At 39.3% G+C, this 27,156-nt stretch overlaps 1 protein-coding gene across 1 annotated transcript; it reads right to left on the reverse strand.

Annotated features, from left to right (window-relative positions):
- Positions 1 to 754: 754 nt before the first annotated feature.
- On the reverse strand, positions 755 to 26,650 carry dnah12 (dynein, axonemal, heavy chain 12). Its single transcript, XM_085444866.1, has 74 exons — positions 26,494 to 26,650; positions 26,141 to 26,365; positions 25,917 to 26,004; positions 25,791 to 25,817; positions 25,502 to 25,691; positions 24,147 to 24,216; positions 23,883 to 24,041; positions 23,591 to 23,786; positions 23,216 to 23,404; positions 22,964 to 23,117; positions 22,785 to 22,876; positions 22,510 to 22,688; positions 22,277 to 22,412; positions 22,053 to 22,178; positions 21,825 to 21,959; positions 20,655 to 20,848; positions 20,335 to 20,575; positions 20,059 to 20,244; positions 19,765 to 19,965; positions 19,433 to 19,627; positions 19,225 to 19,346; positions 19,001 to 19,136; positions 18,769 to 18,915; positions 18,498 to 18,617; positions 18,197 to 18,353; positions 17,912 to 18,084; positions 17,647 to 17,799; positions 17,322 to 17,561; positions 16,928 to 17,173; positions 16,710 to 16,829; positions 16,502 to 16,611; positions 16,174 to 16,357; positions 15,935 to 16,075; positions 15,752 to 15,835; positions 15,359 to 15,547; positions 15,145 to 15,264; positions 14,808 to 14,996; positions 14,578 to 14,729; positions 14,294 to 14,432; positions 13,629 to 13,795; positions 13,247 to 13,502; positions 12,833 to 13,129; positions 12,514 to 12,692; positions 12,152 to 12,344; positions 11,857 to 12,018; positions 11,584 to 11,778; positions 11,210 to 11,343; positions 10,965 to 11,127; positions 10,786 to 10,866; positions 10,502 to 10,678; positions 10,281 to 10,412; positions 10,016 to 10,105; positions 9,793 to 9,933; positions 9,462 to 9,703; positions 8,587 to 8,734; positions 8,318 to 8,463; positions 8,010 to 8,224; positions 7,724 to 7,916; positions 7,441 to 7,633; positions 7,167 to 7,339; positions 6,886 to 7,026; positions 6,614 to 6,772; positions 6,230 to 6,525; positions 5,862 to 6,115; positions 5,631 to 5,771; positions 5,400 to 5,537; positions 5,084 to 5,317; positions 4,777 to 4,965; positions 2,416 to 2,519; positions 2,118 to 2,322; positions 1,868 to 2,005; positions 1,671 to 1,762; positions 1,247 to 1,314; positions 755 to 1,066 (listed from the first exon to the last, which is right to left on the reverse strand). The coding sequence occupies exons 2-74, from the start codon at positions 26,347 to 26,349 to the stop codon at positions 873 to 875; spliced, it is 11,919 nt and encodes a 3,972-aa protein (XP_085300992.1). The 5' UTR covers positions 26,350 to 26,365; positions 26,494 to 26,650; the 3' UTR covers positions 755 to 872.
- Positions 26,651 to 27,156: the final 506 nt, after the last annotated feature.

Consider the following 27,156-nt stretch of genomic DNA (forward strand, 5'->3'; position numbering starts at 1 on the left):
CCTAAAAGACTTTTATTTTCTACTTGTTATTGCTGCTGCACATTAATAGCTTATAGTCTATAGATGGTATCAGCTCACACTGAGGGAAAAGGAGGCAAACAGGTTACTAAGAAGGCAAATGAACAGCAAGAAAAAGGACAAAAGGTTTATAATAAGGTATCAGTCTAGACAGCAAAACTAGTTTGGAAGCTGAGGCTCTCCGTCAGTAGGTTTTCTAAGTATAATCCATGTTTTTATCTTTAGAGTGATCATTTTATTGGGCTTGTGTCCACCTTAGTATTACAGCACATGAAAAAAGTCACTCCAAGGAGACACATGGCTAAATGTAAAAACTGTAAAGGCATAACTGCAATGATATACCGTATAGGTGTAACTATCCTTTAAGCGTTCAAAGAATGTTTGCAATGTTCTTGGCTTATTCTTGTGTACTGCAGTCAAACTGTATTAAGTAAAATAAGAACCTACATGAAATATATTTTTAAAATGTGAGCCAAATATTTTGAAACCAGTGTGTTTGCAATTAATTTTTGACAGGTTTTTCCATCAGGACTCACACAGCACCAGCTGAGCACCGAGGCGTACCTGTTTCCATGTCTTTCTGTTCAAAAAAAGAAAACAGCACATCTGATGCGCTTAATCTTTCACTGTAACATTTCTGGTGAAAGCACAGCAGCTTTTTTATTTTGTAAGTAGTTAATGGACAAAGTTGTGAATTGAAAATACCAACATTATATTACATTAAGATCTCCACATCAGCCATAGACATTGTGTTTATTATTGTATTAAGGAACACAGAGTTTAAACTAATCCAAGCAGGATTGAGAATAGCTGCAGTAAAGCATTTGATTCTTAAAGCAATGTGCTGACTGATCTCAGTCATCAAGCTGGCAGAGCATGGCAACACCACGCTTGATCCAGTGCTGTGGGCGCTTGTTGGTGGGCAGCGTCATGGAAATGACAAAATTGGTGGAGTGGCCTGTGGTGGACAGCGTGCCTTTCCTTTCGCTGGTCTTGTATAGAGGACAAATGTACATCTTCTGAGGCTGACTGACGCTGTTCTTTTGAGCTGTTGGGCAGAAATGAAAGCAAAGGAACACAGAAAATGGTAGATAGATGGTGATAAAATAATACAAGGAAACAAGCAATTATGCACTTGAAAGAGATATCTGAAAACATTAATTGCATCCAGATTGTTGCAGATCTGAAACACCAGCTCTAGAAGTGCACAAAGTCAGGCAATACTTACTGGGTTTTACCCAGATGATTGGCATTGAGTCAAAGAGGACTTTGGGGTACTGCTCAGCCAGAACTCCACTGATAATAGAGAGAGACAAACAAACCCATCCTTATCAGGTCTCCCTATATTTCACTAGTGATGAACAAAGTAAAAAAAATCCTATATAAATCCTGTATATATATTAAAAAAAATCCCCATTACAAGTAAAGGGCCAATATTAAAAAATATAAATTTAGCCCAATAAAAAGTATTATAAATATTTAATTTTGAAATGTAATATAAAGCAACATGAAGTAGAATATTTTCATTAAATCCTCAAATGTGTGCTTAAGTACAGTGAATGACTTTTTTCCTGCAGAGTAATAGCTTATAAGCTATACTGCTATAAGCATATAGTCAATATTGTATTCCTAACGCTGCTGTGAGCATGTACCTTTCTTTGTCCCACCGAGCTCCATCAAGAAACAGTCCATTAATGTAAACACCATCTTCAGGCGTTGTTTGTATCTCGTCAAAAGGAAGGACCTGTAAGATAAAATCATAAAAGACAAACCACTAATTAGTAATGTCTAAGGGCTATGATAAGATCTTTACATGTGAAGAGAGATCCAAAAGTGTGAGTCTCCAGACCTCAAATTCGAAGCTCAGCAGGTCAATGGGGATGTGGTATTTCCTGGCATAGTTCTGCATGGCCCCAGTTAGAAAGGCCTGGGTGAAGAAGAAGCCAGACAGCCAGAACACATTGGGCTTGCTGGTGTTAAACCAAACCTACAGGCACACAAAATAAAGTGAAAATATAATGAGACTGAAAAGGTGCACAAAGCTTTGATATGCCGAGTTGAAACTGCTCATTCAAATCACTTTTGCTCACTAGTCTTACCTGCAAAAACTTGAGCCTTGACAGAAAGTCATTAATGTAACTGCCCAAGGGTTTGAGGCTGGGGTAAGAGCGCTTGGCCCATTTCTCTGGCACTTTTCCAACCACCAAACTGCCTGCAACTGCCTCCAGCTCTGCATCCATCACCACCAATCCCTTAATAGCCTTCAGCAAATTCTGCAGGCTGATACGAATCAAACTACACAACCTGAGAGAGCAAAGACAGCAGTTAAGTCATGAAAGAAAAATGGTTGCAATGGTTATATAGCTTAAAACAGGGTGGAGAGCTGTCTGTTCATACGTGTTGTAGCGTTCCATCTCTTGGACAAGGACTGTGTTCATGCTTTCTTCATAGAGCACAGGAAACTTCAAGAGAGCTGCTTCTGTGTCAAAGTTAGCTGGGAGCTTAGGGAAATAAGCAAATGTGGCAGTTATAAACACACGGTGAAGTGGACACAGAGCACAGACAACTCTCAACGTTTGTACAACGTAGAGAGTTATAGATATACTGGTGCTATCTGGACAATAAAAAGTAAATGTACCTAATACGCTAGTAACAATATGTTAACATGCTCACAATACATCCATCTATCAACTTTCTTTACCACTTGGCCCCCAAAACCATATGGCTGGAGAGTAGGACTTCCTTACACTGTCTCTGAGAGGGAGTTGGAATACCCAGAGGAAACGCAAAGCAGTAAACACAAAGCACATGTATGTTTAATGGGGATGCTATTTTTTTACAGTGCTGTGCAAATGTTTTGAGCCATCACTCATTTCTTTATTTTTTGCTTGGATAATGTGATATAGGTTCAGAAATATACTGAAGTATGAAAACATACATAGAAATAAATGACATAAGCACGCAGTCTTTAGGAATGGTTCTCCAGGCTTCTTAAAGAACATTTCAGAGCTCCACTTTGGATGTTGGCTGCTTTGTGTTCTGTTACTAATGTTGACCTCTGAGTTCAGGCAAAGACAATCCATGACTGATTGTGTTTTACTGTATGTTTTTCTATCCAAGTATGCTTTTAATGCACTGGCAAGGTGTGTGTAGGATCATTGTCATGCTGAAAAATGAGGCTGTTGCCAATCAGACATTTTCCATTTGTACTGCATGGTTGATCAAAATCTGACAGAACTTTTCTGCATTCATAATGCCATGAAATTCGACAAGATCCCCAACACTACTGACTGAAATGCAACCCCAACCCATGACAGAGGCTCCACTGTGTTTCTCAGATGGTTGCAGATGCTTACTCCTACTCATTTCCTCCATACATACTGGCCATACATATTGGTTCAAACCAATATGTATGGAGCCAGATGTATCTCTCAGGTGTCTGGTAGGGCTTTTCTTTAGGTCTGATACTTCTTTTTTGACTTCCACTTCTCCAGTTTCCTCACATGTTTTAAGGACACACTGCACACTATGCCAAGTTGTGAAACAATTTGGATAATCCCATATGGAAAAGATACATATAAATCTTATAAAGTTTGTGTCTGTCTTGTGTGAAACTTGTATGAAAAGCATACAAGAGTGAAAACAGACATAAGATCCCTAGAAAAATTATATAAATGAAACTTGTATGTTTTGGATACTTACTAAAACAATCTATGAAAGTGGCCACTTTCATGAGTAAATCATATAAGCCTTATATGATTCACTATATGAAGTAGGCCACATCTGATGCAAGTCTTTTCTATTTCTTTTCCATATGGGATAGCTCACTTGGAATCACCTTGTTGGTGCAAAAATGCAATTTTATGGCACTCAAACTCTGTTGACTTTGGCACTTTTTATAAATTCCACTAAAGTGATGGGAAATAAATCTGTGTTTTTGTGAAAGGGCCAAAGGACTCTTTGCTAAGTTGTCTGCTTTGTGTAGACACAACACTGGGTTAGGTGTCTTTTTATGCTTGAATGAGTCATAGGTCAGTGTGGCTTAAAAAAACAAAAAACATTCTTCTGAAAATGGTCGGGCTTAAGAACTGAACGAAAGATAACCGAAAACAAAAAAGCAGTCAACATTCAAAGAAAAACTGACTTACTTTCCAAAAACCTGAAAAACTATTGCTGAAGACCAATTTTCAAAACATTGTGGCTCCTTGGGAGCAATTATAAAGAAACTAGGGGTGCTTCAAGACTTTTACACAGTATATAAACTAGTCATTAACCAAACTATTTGACTAATGACAGAGAATAAAAATAATTCTCTATCAAAAGGGAGGTTATCAACCTAAATTAATTCATCCAGGAGAAGCAGGAATATGTCCACCTGCACTGCAGTTACTGAAATCCACTGAACAGATGTTGAGAAATTTGGCTTCAGTCAAAACAGAGGAGACAAAGTAAGACCAAAGTCGGTAAAATTGAAAGTAGTGTCTGGGAACTGAAAAATGTTATTTAAAAAAAAAAACCCAAATGTGTCAATTAACTTAGCCAATGCTGAGATGCTGTATTTCACAGAATGAGTGAAATCTCGATGTGTGATGGTGCTTAAGGGAACATTAAGTAATTGCCAAAGGTTAATAGGATTATTCTGCATAAAAACTTAGGGAAATCCAACTGTTGGTATTTGAAATGTTTTTGTTTGGACCAACCATGCCATTGGTATGGCTAAAAACTCCTAAATGAAGAGGAAGTTTGATTAAGTTGTACCTTGGTGAGGATGTCATTCGCTATGTCGTACAGCATGTTGTCGCTCTCAGAATGGGTTCCGCCCTCGGAGCCTCCACCCTGGGTGAGTATCAGTGAATCAAACAGTAGTTTTGTCTGCTGCAAATCTTTGGAAATGTCTACATTTTCGTGCATCCCAAACACTTCTGGATGCTGGCTGAATGGAAGTTCCTAGAGTACAACAAAGACACTGCTGTCAGTAATATACCATAAAATTGAAAGAAATTAAGGATTATATGCAGTTATTTTATATAAATTATATATACTACTGCTTCTGGAGTGTCTGCACCTTGATAAACAGAATGTAATCCTGATAGCTAGATTTTGGTGGGGCACAGTAATCGCCACTAGGTGAGAAAGGATAGCGAAAAGTCTCAATGATGTCCTTGTTGTAGAAGTCAGCCAAGATAGTCATCAGGAGCCGCCTGTCCCAATCATCTGTCACACGGCCACCGTAATTGCACTCTCCAGTCAGATATGTTATGGCCTCCAAGGGCACCTTGTCATATTCATTTACAAACAGCTAAAGAGGAAGAGAAATTAAATGAGTTTTTGATGTTTTTTTCAGGGTAGAAACACAACAACTGAGTGTTTTGAGTAAATACCTGTAGCTGTCTGATGCTTATGCGCAGGTCAGACTCATTGAAGCCATACGGAATATTCCAGCCCAAAGGACCAAACTTTTTCCTCTCCTGAACGAGAGCATGGAAGAAGCACAGTCCATACAGGAGCTTCTCCCAGATCTAGTTAGGAAATTCATTTATTGTGTCACACACCTATAGAATTAATACATAATTATGCATAAAAAATTCTAAATAGGTTTCCTCCTGACTCACCAGCTCTTTATTGGGACAGTTGCTGAAGAAGTTTGGATCAGAAATAGGATCTGACAAATAAGACTGGAGCAGGTTGAGACGGAGTCCTGTTGGGGGCTCATTTGTCATTTTCACTCCATTCTGCAGGATGGTCACTGGAAACTGATTAATTTTTTTTTACTATACTGAAGGCTCTTTCAGATGACAGTTATATCTATTTAGTCCTTAAAGTTGTTCATTTATGGGTTTTACCTTGGCTGAAGGGTAGCTTGTGAGCCAGAGGCGGAAGTCTTGGTGGCATGTTGCAAGACTAAAGTCCTCACAGATTTTCTCTAGCATGGGCATCCAGGAAACGGCCAAGTGGCAATTTTGTAAACACACCCATGTCCCATCCTGCATGGCTGTGGATATCATTTTAGAAGCAATGGGCCCCTGTCCCTGACCCAGAGAGATAGACTGGAACTTGGCACCACCCATGTTCTTGTCACTGGCAAACTTCAGCAAGCCTGTGGAAGGATAGTTTTAGTTTTTCTAAAAGAGTTAGTTTTCCTAGTTTCAGGATTTGACACTGACTTTATGTGGCCCTTTGAAAATCAGTAAAACAGATTTATAGAACTTACTAGCCATGGGATCAGCACCTGTAGACAGCACAAACACGAGTGGGATGGCAGAGTTGGAGTCCAAGTAGCTCTTACTCAGGTCAAAGGGAGGTGGTTGGACAAATTTCTTCCCTAGGTTGCGTTTCACATATTTAGCCACAGCTGGCAGTATCTTATCAGGCCTGAGACAGCGAACGATGATCATCTTTTGCAGATCATTGAGCTGTTCACACCACGGAGCAGGCAAACCAATAGTGCATGGATCTTTGCTGTCATAAATGGACTTGAAGTCATCTGGATTTTTAATGAAAGCTTCTCTGCAAAATAAATAACAATCCACATTGGGTAAACAGTGATGATGATGATGATGAGGCCATTTTTATTTTAGTGATTAAAGCTTGTTACTTCAATCCTCGTAAACCAGGGAGTTCACTTGCTCTGCAGATTTCATCCCAGCTCTTGTCCTGTAGCCAGGTGGGGTCGGGATTAGCAGTGGTGTTCTGGAGGCCCACTCCCCCAGTCAGCAGGAACATAAAGTCAGTGTGTTTAATCTCCCCTTTTGCTCTTAGAAGAAAACATTGATAAAAAAAATAGCATCAAATATAAAAGTAAACATCCACATAGATTTGCACTAAGCATGAGAGTAAGAGTCAAAATTGCTTGTAACTTTAACTTACAGTAGTAATTTGCAGCAGAGAAGGAAGGAGAAGAGGAGTTTATCTTTCTCAAACAGAGAACGACATATGTTGCAGTACAAGTTATAGGTGAAGTGATCAATAAGAAACTGAAGCCTTCTTTCCAGAATCTTGGACTTGTTACTGATGAACAAAAGGCAAAATACAGTTTATAAGTTTCCAAATAACACAGACAAACTAAAAGCTATTAGTTCTGGCAGATGTGTCATAGTTCATTACTTCACCATACCACTAACCAGGTTTACTCCGCCTGGATCACTTACCTGTCTTGTATGGAGTTAATGTAGAGATTAACAAACCAGCTGAGAGAGTACTGGTACATCGGGTCAATGTTGGTCAGATCAGTAATACTGAAGAACAGGATGGACGAGTGTTTTGCAATAGCTCTGTAACCCTCTCTGGACTCTGCTATCTTGATCTCTGTCTTCTCTGCAATCTTGGAAAGATGTAAACATTAGGTTAGACTACGAGACAATCAAATTAACTTAAAAGACATCAAATTCACAATTCAGCTTTGATTTTATGTGTAATTCACACCTGCTGTTTCTTGGTAATTGTGTTGGACATGATCTTTGCTGAGTCTAAAATCTGAATGGCACTCTCATCTTCCAGGATATTTCCCTCAGAGGACTGCAGTGTCTCTAGGATCTTGTCTTCAGTTTCCTTTAGCTGCCTCTTATTTTCAGCTGACTGCAGGATTAATGCATTTCTCTCCTCCTCCAGTTCTGGCCTGTGGAAATACAAGTAGATGACATGAGTAAAAGAGCTATAAAAAAAACGTTTCGGTCAATAAAATAAGTAACCATTTTGCAGGTATTACCTCTCCTTGGCAACAACAATCCCGAGCAGCTGGTCCTCCAAGCCCTCAGGGGTTATCATGAAATTGAGCAGGGACACTTTGGTGGCCAGCTCTGGTAGGTAATGGGGGTTTCTGAGCTTTGTTGTGATGTAGAAACGGAAATCATTGGAGTACTCAATCACACTCTCCCCGAGCCTGATGCAATCAACACCGCCTAAGAGAAACAAAAAAAAAATTGGGAGCTAAGAACTGTCACTCTTTCTAAATTCAAAATTATTCTTTGGCATCCATTTTATACTTCTAGCACCTTGTTTGAAGGTTTGTTTGAGCAGCAATGGTTCCAGAGAAGGGTCCAGTTCTTCTCCTACATTTTCCAGCAGCAGTGGTGTTCCAAACTGAATACAGTTTTCTAAAGTTCTCATATAGTCCCCATCTGTTAGCTTTATTACACTCAGGCTGTTATCTTTCTCTGAATTCTTGACCCACTTGTTGGCTTGACCCTGAGGGTCAATCATCAAGGGCCTACAAGAACATTAGCATTAGGTAATAAATGAAAAGGATCTTTTCACAAATATTTCAACATAAGTTTCACAAATTTCAGAAACACAAACTCACCATCTGCGTGAATTACTGACAATGACGCCGTTGTCAATAGAGAAAGTGTCACTGGGAAGCCCTGCAATGTTCCATGCCCTGATCTTAATGGGATCCCCCAGAGTTTTACTGAGTGAGAAGTCATCTGATGATGGAATGTTCTTAGACTAGAGATAGAGGGAGGTGCAAATACAGATATTTATTTACTAAGGTAAGTAATATAGACATAGAAATACATATGTATGACAAAGATTCATAAAAATGAGAGGAGAGAAGGAAGAACTTTGTACTTTGCAAAGTTTGGTCCACAACTTGGTGCATTCTTGTCTGAAGCCAGCTGTGAAAGCCCCCAGATAAGCGATGACACCGGCAGAGATAAGAACATCTCCGGTCAAATTGTCATACGTGTTCTGCAGGTCGTCTGCTGCTTTAGACCATCTGAGTAAATAGTCACATTCAGTCACTGGTATGCAGTTATTCTTCAAATTGCAGGAAACAAGCAACAGAACAAGGCAATAAGGAGGCCAAGCAGGTCAGCTGGGCACAGTTGTCATAACAACTTCATGTAACTATGATAAAAGCATAGCTATAAGATGTAAAAACACATTTTCATTTTGAAGCTACCCGAGTGACGCAGGTAAACTTTTAAGAGGTTATAATTACAGGAAATTACTTGCCGTCTGGTGGTTTAACTGCTAATTTTTATTGGTTCTAACAGTTTTGAAAATGTAAATGCCAACTGCTTGCTTTTGTGATACTTGGTCTTTCAAGCTTGGTATTTAACTTTCATCTGCGCCAATTTTGGTGAAGGCTGGAAAAAGCTTCAGAAAGTTAAGTATAGCTTAAATTCTTGAAATATAGCTTGAACTCTGAATGATTCAAGGAATCCTTAAAAGAAGCAGGCTAACAGTTAAAAATCTGCATGCATGGACATACTTCCAACTTCCACCCATTGGTGGTGCTATAATACTTCAGACGTGAGTCTTAATTAGAGAAATTGGCAAACTGCTCCCAGTCAGTGAACAAAATCTTCAAATGTTTTACTCTACAGTCCAATGAATAATAATAAAACAAAGAGGAAGAAGAAGACCTATAAGTAAACGCATAAACAAGTCTCCTCAGCTTCACTGCTTGGCACTGAAATATTTATAAGTGTCTTCATGACCTGGTCTTCTCTCCACCCAGACCACCGATGAGTTTTTCCGCCCTTTCCAACTTCCTGGCGCACAAATCAACCTGAAATTCCAGCTGGGCTTTCTCCTCTGTCTTTTCTTGAAAAGTTTTCTGAAGAGCTGCTAAGCGATCTTCAACTTCTTTCAACTCAGCCCTCTTCTGGTCCAGAAGGGCCATGGTAGCTGCCAGGGACTCCTGTGCCACTCCAAGATTGGCCTTCTTAGGAGCCACAACCTGAAACCAAAGACGAAATCAAGAAATGTGTGAAAAAGTAAGTGTGCAGGTACAATTACAAGTGGTTTGAATATCCAAACACACTGCACCTTTGCCACCCTGTCATACACTTCCATTGCTTGGATCCATTTGCACAGGCCTTCCGCTGCAGAGGATGCCTTTGCCACTATACTGGGGTTAAAGTCGGGATTAGTCATGTACTCACTTCGGATTTTTTGCATCACATGGACCTGCAACCCAAAGACAGACGAGTAAGTTAGGGGTAAGTGCAAGTTGAATGTTTTTTAACTGTGACATAATTTTGACACTCACAGGAATGTTGTCCTTGTCATATACTCTAAGATCTCGTAAAAAATTCATATCACCCAGCAACTTCTTGCTCGGACCCCAGAAGTCAAAAACCTAGATAATAAAGCAAACATGTCACTCACTGTGTTTATGCCCTTTTTCTAACAGAATGAAAAACTATATCATTCGAATGAGGTTTAGCTGTGTTTTAAAAGACTAAAAATAAGTACCAGACTTTAATCATTTTACATGATTTAATTTTTATTTTAATTTTTGTACTCAGTCTAACCTTTTTTCCAGTCCCAGCTGGATCAGCTATCTTATCTGGCTTTATCTCCTTCATCACACACACAGCTGCCATCACCAGCTTCACCCCTGAAGGTGGATTTTTCATAGACTTCACAATTGTGACATCAGAGGGCTGAAAAGAAATGGACAGCTTGACTTGCTCAGTTATCTAACTGCAATGATATGTAATGAAAAAAAGATATTTTGCTGAAGGGCGCTCACCTTCAAAGTGTCCAAGGCAGATAGAGCAGCCTCCAGGGCAGGGATAGCTTCAGCTAAGTCACTCTCACACTCATCCTTCAAAGCCTGGGCCTCATTGGCTTTTATGGTTGCTGCCTCCTCATCAACCCGCACAACTTTGCTCTTGGCTTCCACCTCCACAGACTCCACCTCGATAACCTGAAAATTAATACATGTGTACATTTAGTACGGATTTATGTATGTTCTGATACATATGTACTCTGGGGAGGATACTGATGTTGATCGATTGTGTGAAATGTATTCACCTTCATCATTTTGGTGTTCTCTATCTTTGCCTGTTCCAGTTTAGGCTGTAGGTCTACAAGTTCCTTCTTCATCTCACCCACCTATGGAAATATATTGCTCAAATAAACTACTGCATAGGAATAATACAAGAAATAGAGAATAGACAAAACAGCTCCAGTGAAAATAGTATTTCATATACCTGAGATTCAGCAAAGGCTAGCTTATCCAGGCCATTGGTGTACCTCTGTTTTGCCTTCATGACAGTGTCTCTTTTCTGAGTGAGAAGTTGACGAAAAGCTGCAATTAGTTCCAGGTAGGATGTGGGTGTCACATAATTATGGCGACCAAGCTCAGAAAGGAATCTGCAAGTGAAAACAGCATAATTAAAGGATTAGAAATGTACTTTACATTTCATTCTGAAAAGTATGAATAAAGCTGTCATACCTCTGTGAAAGCTCTTTGGCAGAGGTGTGGAATGTCTTGCAGATAGGTATGACCTCCTGCCTCTCATTTTCATTCATTTGTAGTGACTCCAGGAAGGAGTTGGCTACTCGCTCAAGAGCTTCCTCAGGCCATGGCTGTCAAAGTACAGAGAGGAAAGCGATACTAAGGGCAGGATCAAAGATGGCATACAAAGACAAGAGTGAAGACACAGAACAGGGTCTGCTAATGAATTTACATGTCCTATTTTCTTTCTTTGGTTTTATTTCCAGATCCAAGAGCACAGCTGACGCTTAACAGATACCTATATAGTTTTCAGTGATTCAGACATTTTTATATGTAGTATATTACAATGCACGCATGTTATAGTGCCCTACCTGATACCAGTCAATGGTACAGCAGTTAATAAGAGCTGGAAACTGGCGCAGGCGATTTCGAAAGGCATCTCCAATAGGACTGAATGCCACAACAACGTGCAGGTTCTCTTTACAGCGTGCCACAAAGAAGGCAAACAGAGTCAAAGGGCTCAGCTCCAAGTTTTTATTACCAGCTTGGGCAATGGGACGTACTGCCTGGGGAAAAACAGATGAAATGAGAATTTTATTGCATACAATTTCATAAGGTATGTATATAAGATTATAATATCCTACCTCTATGATTTCTTGTTTCTCATCTATGGCAAAAAGATTGGGAACCTCTCCTGTATTCAAGACACTGTCCACATCTTCTAGAAAAGCTTCATCTTTGATCTGAGCATCAGTTATCAAGAACACTGTCTTCTGGCCTTTCACCCCAGCATTTTTTAGCAACATCTTTATTTGAAAGAAAAGCAGTGAGACAGAGTACAGCAGCGAGGACTGTTAAAAAGCCACAGGATCTAATGAGAATAATACGACCAAAACACACTTGTATTAAACAGAAGTAACAGAAGCCTTTACAGCTTACCTTGAGGTCATCTCTCCACTCAGTCATACCGTAGCTCTTGGAGATCTCTGGCTGAAACATGGTCATATGGGCCATGAATGTGGCCAGACGGGTGATGGATTGGCGTCCACTTCCTCCCACTCCCACAAGGAGGGCATTTCCTCCTGGCTGCTTTAACACACGACTGACACGGGACAAGTGCTCCAGGACATAGCTAGATAAGATTTTATTTTCAGTTAATTAAGTTTAAACACAAATTACAAGTTACAGATAAAAACATATCTCATTCATTTACTGCACAAAAGTCAAGTCAACTTGTAAAGTTATTGCTAAAGAAAGAAAGAAAATCTATAAAAACTATATCCTCTTTGAAAGCTGTTTACCGGAAGATGACAAGGTTCATCCGATTCTTATGCATCTGGTTGTATTCTTCAAGACAGGACTTTACCACCACGGCAAATTTTTCAACTGAGGGCACCTCAGCATACAAACGCTCATCATCCTCCAGGTCAGGTTTCATGTAGTCACCAAACAGAAGATTTCGCATGTCTTCTTCAACCAGCTAGAAATTCACAAATTTAAATGCCACAGATTCAGGCACATCAAGATGTAATTCTGCAAGCACATCTTCTTTGCTGTATTGTTTCATTTTAAAAGTAGTAAAGCACATGAAATAGTAAGGATAAGGGACTATCAGCTCACTTTGCTGCCTTGTTTCAGGTGATCAAAGACCTGGTGAAAGGATTCCTTAAAGTGATCTTTCACAATGCTGCTCATCAGCGTGTAGAGCCACACTCGATCGTCATCGTCTACCAAACGGTCATAATAGACACGGAAGACCTCATGGACAAAAAGCCGTATCATAGTGCGTTTGCTCTCCAGAGATCCCTTCTTAATCAGCAGGCAACCTTGGATAACACGTGAAAAGTCCCGCAGGTTGAAGGTATAGTGAGACTTGGCTGGAGTTGGAAGCAGGTTCTCCATGGCTTTCTTATAGACCTATGGAAAATAAAAAACGTAAACATAAAGATGATTTAGATTTTTATACAACTGCAAAATGAATTTATCCAGCTTTCTGGTTTTTGTGTTCCCAATGTCTGTTTTTACAGCACTCACTTCCATTGTTGCTGTCACTATTTGGTTGCCAACAGTGAAATATTCAGGTGGGAACTGATTGTTTTTAAGATAGAAGGACACAATGTTGGAGAAAATGTGAACCATGGTGTCATCGCTGAAGGGATTAATGCTAAAAATGTTGAAATGCCGCAAGAAGCGTGAAGTCACAGCATTCCTTCCCCCGCCAGGGGGGCCCATAGCTGAGATGATCTGGAGATCAACAAGAGTGATCTTGGAGGTATCCTTCAGGTCATACCTGCAAGAGTAGATGAGGTCTGTTTGTTTGAAGAACAGTGCTCTAATCTAGTGAATTCAGTCCTGTTCATATATTTATATTTCTCTCGTTAGAATATGAATTTGTCCTGTAATAGGTGGTTCATACCAGTTTCCGTGGTCTATGTACTGTCGAAGAAGCTCTACAGGAGGCTGTGCTCCAAACTGTTCCAGTGCAGGCATGTTCATGTCATCTACAAAGATGATACACTTTTTTCCCATGGGGGGTCCAAACACGCCCTTCCTTCTCTTATCTAACCTGGACATGATGATATTCTACATGATGAAATAAACAGAATAAATACAATTTAAATAACTATAACCTCTTATTTGTTTAGAAACAAACAAACACCTCACATAATATATGATCACTAAAGCTGTTTCTCTACAGGGACATTATTTCACATACAGTGCTTAACAAATTTATTAGACCACCAATGGTTAATTTAGCAGTATGTGCAACTTCTTTGATCAAAATCAGATTTTTAAGGCTAACATTAATAATTACTGAAGCACATTATTATTTTTGAATTAAGATGGCAAATTACAGTTATTTACTTGCATTCCTGAACAGAAAAAAAATTATTGGTTGAAAGTTATGCTCTTGACCAGTGCATCAGGTCAAATTTGGGTATAAAATGTTTCTTGTTCCTTTTATGTAAGTTTTAGGCAGATTTTCAAAAAAATATTTGTTAATATTTATTTTCTCGTTTGTATGACAGGTGGTCTAATACATTTGTTAAGAACTGTATGTCTCATGTCTCTCACACTAACCTGAGTTTGGTTTGAACTTGTGCGGGCTGAAAAGTTGATGAAGAAGGGTAGGTACTGATCTTTGTCCAGATTATTCATGAGTTTTTCCTTCACATACACAGATTTTCCAGTTCCAGTAGGACCCACAAACAGGGAAGGACTTAAAGGCAAAACAAAACATATATTTTTAAGTGTATTATGTTTGATTAAATGTATATAAGTTCAGGCTATGCACTATTATCATAGTACTAAAGATGCAAAGAACAACAAAAACAGTTTTGACCAATCCCTCAGAGAATACTGACACTTCGTAGTTGATGCAAAGATCCATCAAGTAGTTGTAGCGAACTGTGTCTATGGTGGGTACAATGATCTCTTGCACTTTGGTGGTTTTGTCGCCCAGGTTGATGTTTTTAATGGCCTCATTCCAGTGAAACCATTTGCCTTTCCCTTTAAACTGGAAATGAAAGAATATATTATGATTTTCTGGTATAACACAAGCTAAAGTCTTCTGAGTGACATAATTACACAATACCTCATAGAAATAGTCATACACTAGCCCCTTCTCCTCAAATGGACACTCCCATTTTCCCACTGTTTCAGGGATAGGATGTTCTTTTTTTTGTCCTGCAACAATCAACCTGAAGAAGCTACTAAACCTCTCTCTACTGTCTGCATCACAGCTCCCACCCACAGACCACACGAGTGAGAACGCAAATGCTGCCTGCGGGCAAAAAGAAAAAGTAGCAGTGCAAAGTGCATATACAAAAAACATTTTTGCAAAACATTTGCAAGGTGCAGATCCTAACAAGTATTTTGAATAAATAAGTTCAAATATTATATCAAATTCTAAAAGATATAAGCCCTTTTACCATTATCCAGCAGCGGATATTTTTATCACTTTGACCCGTCTTCACAGGTTTAGTGAGAAGCATCTCAAACAGTCGACACAAAGACACCGCAATGTTGCTGTTGCTCCTGGAAACGACTTCCTATAAACCAAACCAAAATTTAGCATGTCAAATAATTATTGTATTGATATAATGTGAATAACACATACACTCCCTGGATTCTGAGGCCACTTACTCTGCAATGTTTTCGAAGCATTGTGAGAGCAGGTGGCAGGAGCCAGTGGAAAAGCTCCAGTAACAAGGAACGGTTGTCTGGAGTCTGAAGATCATCAAGAAGAGTGTTCATCCAGGAGAGCACCAAGGGCTTCCAGCCCAGCTGAGATGGTTCCATGTAGATCATACCACATCGACTGACTGTGGCTGGCTTCATTTGGAGAAAATGCAGAAAAAAGCATCCTATCAATTCAAGCTACAGTAATGCTACAGTAACAGTCTTATCAAGCACCTTTTAGAAAGACAGTTTTCTTCATAAAAGAAAGGTTATCATTTTGCAAATTAACTAGAAATTATTTTACATTTTAAAATAAGATTAGCAAATAACTTTATTAACTGCAAACATCCAACTCACAGAGGCCTGTGATAGATCCATAGCTTCAAAAATCAAACTCATCTGACTTGACATCTGGATGATCTCACCGCTCATCAGGCACAACTGTCAAGGAAGCAAAAAATAAAAAGGTATGAAAAACAGAAAAATATATATAATTACATTATATATATTATATACATTATTTTACTGTGCAACATGTACCTTTTTGTTGTCATCCAGCACCGTGTTCATGCTCTCAATCCATAGTGTATCTATTGGACCATCAAACACCACCCATTTACGGTCAGGAGTGTCAGCCGATGCAAACTCCCGAAACGTGTTAGCCACAATCCCATCTGTCCACTAAGAATGAGGATAAAAAATTAAAGCCACCTCTATGTCAATACTGTAAACACGCTTTTATTTATCTGTAAAACAAAAGATCGATGGCACGGGTTTACCTCATGAGAAACTAGATCAAACTGTCCAAACAGCTGTCCCATAGTAATTGACTTTGGGTTTAACGTCCTGAAGATGACTTTCTCCTCCTGGCCGTGTCCTCTCTCATTCATGAGAGTCAGAGTGTCAGCTAAAACATGTAGCACTTTGGTCTTTCCAGCAAAAGGCTCTCCCACCAGCATGAATCTTAAAAACAGTATTTATAACAATATTTATAAATCCAGATTGAATTTTAGATCATTTCCTCCAAGCCATTTTCCAATCATGTGAATATCAAGCAGGAAATCATAATATAGTACACCAGCATGGAAACTGAAACACATAACATACCCGTGCCTAACAATCATCATCTCATAGGTCTGGATCATCTTCTGTATGAAAACGTCTGTTGGCTGTACATTGTGATTTTTGCAGCATTCTTTAGCAGCCTCTAGAAACAGCTGACAAACAAAAAACAGATTCTAACACACATAACCACACAAATAAAGGGTTTTGTTAGATTTTGGGCAAAACAATATGGACCCAAATTAACACTGACCTGGTAATCAGCCTCGGGAAGGCAAATGCCTGGGAACAAATCACTGGTGATTCCATTGAACAGCGGAATATCATGGGAGAGAAACTTGGGCTCATTAACATCCTTTATGGATCTCAGGAGCTGAATGTTACAACATGAATAAGAAATTGAAAGGATCAAAAACTGGCAATAAAGTTCACAATCAGGACACAAAGTATAGATCGATGTTTAGTAAATACCAGAATGTCCTCATTCTCCTTGGGATACTTGAGCTTGAGGTTTCCTGCAGCCACAAGGACAGCTTTGACAGCCCTCATGCCATAATCATAATGGAACTGAGAGGAGAGCTGCTCTGAGCAAAGCCTGTAGGTCATCACAATCTTCACCGAGAGAGGTTTGGCATTTAAGAAGCCATATGAATACAGAGATATCTCTGCTATAAGTGCATAGTTGGGCACCATCATGGCAACTGTTCGGAACAAAACCTGCACAGAGAAAATATAAAAAACGTTGAACAGTAACATACATTTTTCAGATTATACTTAAGGATGTGTAGAGCACCAGCATGTGTGATTTGAAACAGAACAGCAATGTGTATGCTATGTGTGATAAAATATTTTACTGGTAAAAGACCTTGAGGTTGTCTGGGAGTTCTGATCGTCCTGCGTAGCCAGGGTTCATTGTTATGGACACAAAGCAGTTGGGATTGAGTTTGAGCATGGTCCCTTCAAAGTCAAAGTACTCCAGCTTCTGCTCGATGGCCCTTTGAATACAGAGAACCTGCTGGGCCACTACAGACAGCACTTCCAGCTCAATACGGTTGAATTCGTCAAAGCAGGCCCACGCACCAGATGAAGCAAGACCTTTAAAAAACTATATGAAATTACAAGTTAGTAAACCATGTTTTGAATGTCTGAAAAAGCATTAGAAAGGAAAATTTTCAACTTGTGGATGTTACTTTTCCCATAGCCAGATAATCCAGTCCATCTGAACAGTTAAAGACGACACACTGCACAGCAAGTGCTTTAGCCAGATCCTTAGTCGTCTCTGTCTTTCCTGTTCCAGCTGGACCCTCTGGTGCACCACCCAAATTCATGTAGAAAGCTCCAATCTCAAAAAGAATAGTTAAAATATGATGTCAGTTATCACTCCTACAGCAAAAGCAAAAGTATGCAAGTTCTGAAACATATTTAATTAACTATTTTTAAGAAATGTTTTCTTACCAGGGTTCGATAGCATCGGTCAGTCAGAGGAGTGATGACCAGGCGTGGCGAGTTCCCCAGATACTCATAGGCATACTTAACATCACAGTTGATTATGCGAACGCGAACATTATCACTACTCCAGTAATAACGAAGCTGGGCCAGCCACTGAAAGTCAGCTTCTTGTGATACACCTATTAAAAATCCAGAAAACATTTTAATCGCTGTGCATTTTCTCTTTATCGTTCAAAGGTATTTTATATAATAATGCATAATACTAATAAACCTGTTTTGTTCTTGCAGTACCTTTCTCAATAAGCTCCATGACTACATCCCTGGCATGGACATCAATTGTGACCAGAGCTCCCAAAGTAATCCGTGTTTGCTTGGCCAGTTTTCCTCTCACCAGCTCTACGATGTCATTCAGCTGACTCTGAAGTTTCTGATAGTACTTCTTTAAACCCTGCAGAGAACAGCCGGCTACTATTTTAGTTTCTTCCCAAGGTGATATTTTTAAGGTGTCTAGTTCATTGTAAAAGATACTCAGGTCACTTGATCAAGAGTGAGAAACATCACTTCTTTATTAGAAACATGTAAAAGGACCCACGTTAGGGTGTGCTCTGATAGCCTCATGAACCTCCAATGTCCAGAAAATCTGTGAGGTGCAAAGTACCACCTGCCCAGGCCACTCCGTGACCCACTGGCTCCGTGGAGTCTCAGCGTATGCCTGCCAAAGACACCCATATACATCCATTCATTTGTCACTGACTCACATGCATATATATATATATTGATGCACAGGATCATACACAGTATGACAGCATTGTAAGTAAACCATAATACTATTTCAAATTAGGTACGAAGAACAGTGATCTCACCACCCTGGACCGGGCTATTACATCTCTAACACTCCGAAGCATCACGTCTTCCACCTGAATCAGCCACTTCTCCACAGCTCCTTTGGCTTCGGACGTGGAGATGTGCTGGATGAGCTGAACGCGCTCCCCTTCACTGCTATACATGGCCTGAACAAGAACATTGTGCAGTTTAGTCAAAGGCTTAATCATCCACACCATTATGTAATGAAAACAACATGTGTGACTGCCTTGCCTGGATATCCAAATTGGGCAGAAAGTCTAGTTTGGAAATACCCTCAAAGCACTTCTTCAGATGTGGCTGCACTCGCTGTGGATCCTTGGTCTCAGACAGAATCTCCAGCATTTCATCGTTGGACAAGAAGAAGAACCTATCACCAGGGTTAGCATTACATATTAAAATCTGTGATAATATGAAAGATCTGGACAGAAATAAAATCTGCAAAAAAATATTTTTACCGAGGAAAAAACAGACGTTTCTTCTCCAGATATGCATTCAAGCCCTTCATAATGCTATCAAGAAGGGTGTTGGAATCTTGCAGTTTCTCTAGCAAACCAGGTAGCGAGGTTGCTGGGAGAATCTATGTTAACAAATTATCCAGTTAATCAACCAAAAAATTATAGTTTTAGATTTACTTTCTGTAAATGTAAATGCATTTTTTCTTACCTTAGGGTTCTTAACACAATGCCTCATAACCTCTTTATAGTTCCTGTCAACAGTTTGAAAAAGTCGCCCCTCTTCTGGAATCTGCTGCATGATGTCCTTGGATGAAAAGATGGGCTCCAGGTAAAGCCACTGGGCTTGTACTTTCAGCCACTCATCTATGGATTCCTGGATACGAAGCAGACGCTCCTCCCATTGCTAACATCACAGAACAAATGGTTAAAGCTTTCTCTATATGTAGGAGGTTAAAAAAATACTCCCAGGTGCCAAATTATACAAATTTAATAGGCAAATTCAGCATTTATTTGTTATGCAAATATAAAACTCATATTAACCTTGATTTCATTTTCAAAGGGCTTTATGAAAGGTGAGCCCCTCATAGTCTGAGTCTTCACAATCTGGTCATCTAACATTGTCTGAATGTCATCTAAGGCGGTCAGGATGGAAACGCCAGTCTCCCTGTAAGGTTGATGGTGAAAGGAGACACTATCCCAAATGCCCACCATGGTTTTCATAGCCTTCTCAAGGGAAAACTCCTGTAGTGAGTAATAGAGTGGACATATATAATTTAACACAAAGAATAAAGTACAACCTGTATAAACACACACAGACTTTCAAAATCTTCTCACTTTGCTGGCAGCAGCACTGATGGACTCAAAGTCTTCCAGGTATGGAGTCAGATTTTGCTTGAGAACTTTCCGTAGTGTTGTACCACCATTGGGGGTGATTTCATTGCTAACTATCTGTGACATCTGGGTCCAGTGGCGAGATCTGAGGCCAGGGTTGCACAAGATGGACACCAGGGGGATATGTTTCTAAACACAAACACATTCCTTTTAATGGCATTCCATAAAAAGCAACACTTTGTTAATGAACTCTTTTTAAATATCAGTTGTGTAGAATACCTTAAAGTTTTTAATCTGCTCCATTACAGCCGAACACAAACTGATAGTTGGGCTTTCTTCCTTTGTCACATCATCCTCAGTAGGGTGTCGCCTCTTCTCAGAGATCCTCTCCATCTCTTGCGCAGCCTTAATCTTTTTCTGTTGGAAAAACTTGAGCATCTTGAAGATTTCCCTATAGAATTCATCCACTTTTACCTCCATCGTCTCACCATTAAGGTCCTGGAAGGAGCCATCCATCCACCTAGGCACAAAAGAAACAAAAGGTTAGCAGGATTTAAAAATTTAAAAAAGGAACAGCATGCATCAAATAGGAATCTGACCTGCTCTCTGTGCGCTGCCAGTTCAGGACAAATCCAAACAGCTTCTGATATGGTTCGATATTCTCGTTGATGATCTCAACTTCTGGGAAACATGTCAGGTCCCACTTGTAGAAGGCCTCTTCCTTATTAATGAGTGTAATAGCCTCCTCAGCCTCGTGGAGAAGTTTCTGAACTATTCGGACATCCGCAACATACTGATTTAAAAAAAAGAGATACCAGTTATAGCAATGCTGCTGACATGTTTTGCTATTGATTAGCGTCTAAGCTGGAAATAACAAAACAAATAATACAGTCTTATTGTTGCTGTGTAATAAATATGTCAAAATAACATGCAATTTAGGCCAGGAGTATAAAGTTGTATCACTTTTTGCTAAATTTTACAGTTCTTTCAGAATTGACGTTTTTAGCATCAGGCTGGAGCAACGGATAATCTACTCTGTTCAGAAGTAAATCACTATTATGCAAAAACCGAACCCGGCCAGGCATAGGTCCTGAAGCTTGGCGATGGCATATATTGGACAGACTGTCTCTTAAGCTAAGCTACATCCCTAGCATGGCCTACTGTGATTTTTGATCCTGTGGGTGTGTCTTGCTCGCTGTCAAGCTTTAGGCGCTACCCTTCTGTGCAGCTGACTCTACTCAGCAATAGGCCAGAGTACTTAAGGTGATAGTAATGGTGACAGTGTTTTGACTGTCTTCTTCAGTTTAATCAATGAAAATACTTTAATTGCCAAGTTTGCTTTCTTGTCTCTTTTTTCAACCTAGACCAGGGGTCTTGAACTCCAGGCCTCGATGGCCGGTGTCCTGCAGGTTTTAGATGTGTCTTTGATCCAAGACAGCTGGTTTAAATGGCTAAATTACCTCCTCAACATGTCTTGAAGTTCTTCAGAGGCCTGGTAATGAACTAATCATTTGATTCAGGTGTATGATATCTAAAAGGTGATATCTAAAACCTGCATAACACCAGCCCTCGAGGCCTGGAGTTTGAGACCCCTGACCTAGACCCTCCTTTGTTGCTTCCCCATATCCACTGGACTTTCAAAGAATGTAACAAACATATTTACTGTACAGATGGGACAGGCAAGAATACAAATAAAGAATTTACTAAAAAAAGAAAGGAAGAAAAAACTCTTTCATTAAAGGTATTCTGAAACATAAACCATGCTCTACCTGCTGCATCATTTCCAGCTCAGAGAGAAATTTAAACTCCTCAGTCCTGCGTCCCAACTTTTCAAGCTGCACCATTAATTTTTCTCTTTTAGCAACCAACTCATCCTCTCCTTTCTTCTTGGCCTTCTCCATTAACTGGAAAACAATAGAGCCGTCCAGAATCAAGATTATTCATAACAAAACAAAACACTCATGTTATATTGAACTAAGCACACGCTACCGCATTACCTCATCGCTGAGTTCAAAAGTATGAAGGATGTTTTGTGGCCAGAGAAAAACAGTCGAATTAAGCTCCATATCCTCTGCTTCAATGACGTGGACTTCCAAGAGGTAGATTAGTCTGCAGCATGCTTCCTGTCAAAGCGAGACAGCAAACCAGGTTAGAATTGATGCAAGACATCAAAAATTAGTATGCTTTTATAACAGGTGGAAGCAATTACTGGTTTATTTACCTTAATTTTTTCATTAAGCTCTGCAAGACCTTTACTCTTAGCTTCATGTATAAAGTCAAGCATCTGAGCCATTTCCTCTGTATTCTCTGGAACTTTCAAAGCTCTCATTCTGATGTTTTCAAACTCAGAGCAAATCCTTTTACAGACACACACACACAAACAAGAATTAAAATGTGACCAATTTAAGCATAGAAGGACAGATTTGTTTGGTAGTATTATAAGAACTGACTTACTCTAGATTTTGTTCATGGTGCCTGGAGACTAATTTCTTCAGAAGTATTTCGGCATAAGCTTTGGCTTTGTTGGCAAGCCCTTGTTTCAGCTCCTCACAGTCCAGATGGACCATTGTGAAGCGGGCTTTTGATGGGAGGCTCATAATCTCCTTTGACAGAGCACGAAACTCCTCCACTTGCTTTAATAAGCAGTGAGATTACACAATGACAGTCACCAGAAAACAAGATAAAACAAGATAAGGCAAGAATCTGAATTCAACTTTATGATTTGCTACCTTAGTGTATTCATCAAAAGAGTGTTCCTCTTCCATAAACGTCTCTACTTTAGCCTGTGCAGTTCCATTAACCAGCCAGTCGTAACTGTCAACTACGAAATAAACCACAAATTTCACCAATAAACTGAAGTAATATTACTGGAGTGCAGATTACAAATGACCATATTGTGGCACATTACCATAGTTCTGGAAATATTTGTCAGGCTCCTCTAGATTTCTGCGCACAGCACTCTTCACGGTGGCCTGAGCCCAAGCATGGATCTGATCAGTCACCTTGGCATCCATAAATAAAGATGTGTTTTGTGCCAGCCACGACTGGACAGTTTGTACTTTCTGTAGAACAATGTCATAGATATCATTACCAGCTCTGAATGCATTTTTGGCAAATTTAGCATAAATTTGACACATTTGGCATAAAGTGATAATTTCACCTGAAAAGTGTTTGTTATGGCACTTAGAATGTCAAGAACAGCAGCTTCCAGATCTTGTAAGGCGGGATAAATTTCCATCTTTTCATCGTCAAAGGTTAAAGCCATCCGAAAGATGGGCAAGCGGTGGTGATTGCTTGGATCAAATACACCGACAAACTCCTCCACACTTCCATGAAGAAGAGATTTCAGCTACGAATTTACAGAAAAACATATGCATGAGACTAACTGTACAATTAAGAATCACATTTTACATATATTTAAGCTTTTCATTAAATGAAACACTGTGAAATACTGATTTTACTAGCTGTCAACCGCCAATTATGAAATGGTCTTTATGACATTCTTCAGGTTAAAATATAGTGAGCATCATCTTACCTGATTGGAAATTAGGGTGGAAGCACAATTGTAAAAGGAATCAATTTTTTCCTCTTTAACTCCCTTGATAGTTTCTTGATTTGTTAAAAGGTGGATGACTTTGGGAAACCAGGTGTTCATGATGCGATCTTCTGTCCTCTTACACTCCACAGCCATTTTGTTCTGTAGGCTCTTAGAATCCACGGGTCCTGAAGCTCTATATCAACAGAAGCCAAAGTAAAATCAAATAGATGTCTATATTTGCTGAGACAGGTCAAATTTGCCTGTTTGCCTTTATGTCCACATCCCTCACCTGTATGATGAAAGCTCAATTAGGACCAGTGAAGAGAATGTTGTGTTTCCAAGATCCAACAGAGTCTGCATTACAGGATTAAGAATATGCAAGTTTGCCTTTATCATCTTGCGGCTTCTGATAAAACTATCATGCCATGGACGGGAGAAGCTGAGAATTCTGCAAATGATCAAAAATACAGTTTAAAAATGGGAACATAAAAAGACTGATGAATATTAGTCATTATGTCTAAATCACAGATCTAAACGCACACTAAGGACTCACTTTGGTTGTGTAGCGCTCTGTTTTTCTGAGTTCAATCCATCTGCCTGTGGATTCTTTAACACTGTGCCCACTATAGGAGATCAACATACCAGTGACACATATCTGGTTAGTTTAAGACAATCTAGATGTTTAGACTCTAATCTATATGATCAGCAGATATTGTCATTGTGCAACATAACAATAGCCATAAAACACTTAAAGTGAGTTGAAAAAACTTGCAACAAAAAGTCCTGCAAAATCCTGCTACCCCAGAGCCCCAGTTTTAACAAGAAATCACTTTGGGGAAGTATAAAGCCACAGAAAAACTAAGGTATGGTGTCTAAGCTGCTTGGAAGACCATGCAAATGTTTACATTTATATGGATTTGAAAAAGAAAACTTTCACTGAATTGCACACCCCTTCTGCTTCCATTGAAATTAATAAGTGATTGATCTGATTTGCAGTCAAATCAACTGATTGTGTGACCACCTCTATCAAAGGAAAACATCTTGTTAGTTTGCTAGTCCGGAGGATTCAGGTGTGTTTTAATGCAATGCCACACTGTTCCCAGGGAGTAGACATCCCAGCAAATCCACGCCAAGGTCTGACTGTGCAATGCTCAGAGACGCTCCAAAAAAAAAGTAAAAGGTGCAGCTCAGACTATAACCTGTTAACTATTTAAAGCCAGAACCATGAAAACTAAACAAGTGTGGCTTGTTATGAAGGATTTCCAGGAGAAAAGCATCTCCTCTTTAAAAAGAACATGGCAGCACAGCTTAGGTTTGCAAAGTTGCATCTGATCAAACCCGAAGACTTCTGGAGTAATGTCCTTTGGACAAACAAGACCAAAGTGGAGATGTTTGGCCATGGCACACAGTGTCTTGTTGGATGAAACCCAAACACAGCATATCAGAAACACCTCATATCAGCTGTGAAGTACAGCACTGAATAATCTGACACTGTTTTGGAGCTACTGAGTCCACCATTGAATACCAAAGTATTCAAGACCCAAATGTGAGGCCATCTGTCCAACAGCTAACACTTGGTCAAAAATAAAACAATTAAAATTTTGCAGATTCCCAGTTGTGCATTAACAAACACACACAAACCACAATCGAATCAACGTTGTAAAAAAGAGTGGGCCAAGATTCCTACACAGCAATGTGGGAGACTGATGAAATCATATAGAAAACTATTACTTCAAGTTACTGCTGAAAAAGGAATACAACTTTCTTCTTTACTGTTGGAAAACTGTTTTTTTACTACATTTAAAAATTAAAGTAAAACATATTTTTGAAAGCTTTCTGTTTTTAATTTCAGTACCTACACTCTTGCACTGCACTGTACATTCATACAACATAAATAACTGGAAATACCTGTGTACTTTACAATTACACTATTGAAATTGTCGCTGACTTCCTTGCAGAGCTCCTGCAGCAGTTTTTCTGACTCGGGGCTGCCTCTTAGTCTTGCTGGGACTCGATCTACAATCGAGTCTAACCACTGCTGCTGAATAACTGGACATTCGCGTCTCTCCACACACTGCTTAAGGAAGTTGTAATTCATCTGTAAAAGTGGAAATACATTAAATAGTCAAGGATTAACATAGATGTTAATGAGGTTGTCTGTTCACATATCAAATTTAATACTTAAAAGTACACATACCATTTGTTTCCGTTGCTCACTAAACATCTGTAAAGTAAGGATTGAAATATACCATTATTTTGGGGAATATTTTCTTATTTAGCTAGTACTTGTATGTATGTATGCATAAATAAGTAGATGCCATACAGAAGGTGGGAGCTGTGGCTCTGGGGACAAGCTGCGGACAACTCCCCTCTCTCTGTTCTGTCTTAAATCCTCTGCTGCTTTAGAGACCCTAAAAAATTCAAGCAACAAACTGCCACACTTCAGGAAACAGAAACCAATATAAATACCTGCATATGTCAGACATATGGACTACTTTAACACAGAAAAAAAAAATTAAATAAATCATAGCTGAAGAAAGGACATACAGTATCTTTAGGCGTTGCTTTACTTCCATTTTGCTCCTTTTGTGTCTCAGCAGCTTCTTGGAGACCGCTACCTTCTCCGCTATTTCCTCCTTCTTGGCTATGATTTGCTCAATTTCTCCAAGCTGTTGTGCCCCTTCAATAGGGGGCAGGACTGGAAAGTTGGACATCCTTTTCTGTGTGTCTTTGAACACTCCGGGAGAGGTGGCCATTCCTGACAGCAAGAAACTGAAGAGAACCAGAAGAAAAACTAGCTGAAAGATTCCAAGCTATTTGGTTAACTAACTTTAGTGTTCTGCTAACATTTCACCGTGAACAGGCAAACGTTACGTTGCATTATTTATTACAGTGTTTACCTGCAGTGAAAATCTGTCGATTCACCTGTTTGTTCCTCCAATACATTTACGCTTTGCTTAGTTTACTCATAAATAATCACAATTTAGTCTCTGAACCGACTTGTGAAGCTTTAACGGCGTCGTTACCATAGAAACAGTTAACAGGCCACAGGAAGAGGCGGAGTTTATTGTTCCCATCCTTGAAACAAATGGCAGATCGCTAGTAACAAAGTGCATAAAGATACTTACATCTTTATTTATTTATTTATTTTGCCAATTTATTTGGTATGTGTAAACACAGCACTGGTTCATCAACTAAGTGCTTTTTTATGCTTGAATGATAAATTGGTAACTGTTAAGTGCCTTAAGAGACAAAATATATATATTTCTCTGAAAATGGCTATGAACTTGACTAAGAATGTTTTGGGTTTTTTTGCAAAAAAAAAAAAAAAAAGCATACAAGAACAGTTTAACAAAATTACAAGAAAATCTGGTTCCCTGGAAGCAACATTGAAAGAAATACGGGTGGCTCATGCATTTATAATATATTTTCTTCACCAGTGAAATGATCGTTTAAATAGCTGTAATACAATACAAAGGGGAGTCTGGTCAGTTGATAATTTGAACAGATTTCAGAGTAAAGTATCAGGTTTAGGATTTATCAGGATATTCACACTAACTTAA

This window comes from Copadichromis virginalis, linkage group LG20 (genome assembly GCF_057382275.1).
Source record: "Copadichromis virginalis isolate Kocher_CV1m ecotype Utaka linkage group LG20, C_Virginalis_male_GT1.1, whole genome shotgun sequence".
Classification (NCBI taxonomy): Eukaryota; Metazoa; Chordata; class Actinopteri; order Cichliformes; family Cichlidae; genus Copadichromis; species Copadichromis virginalis.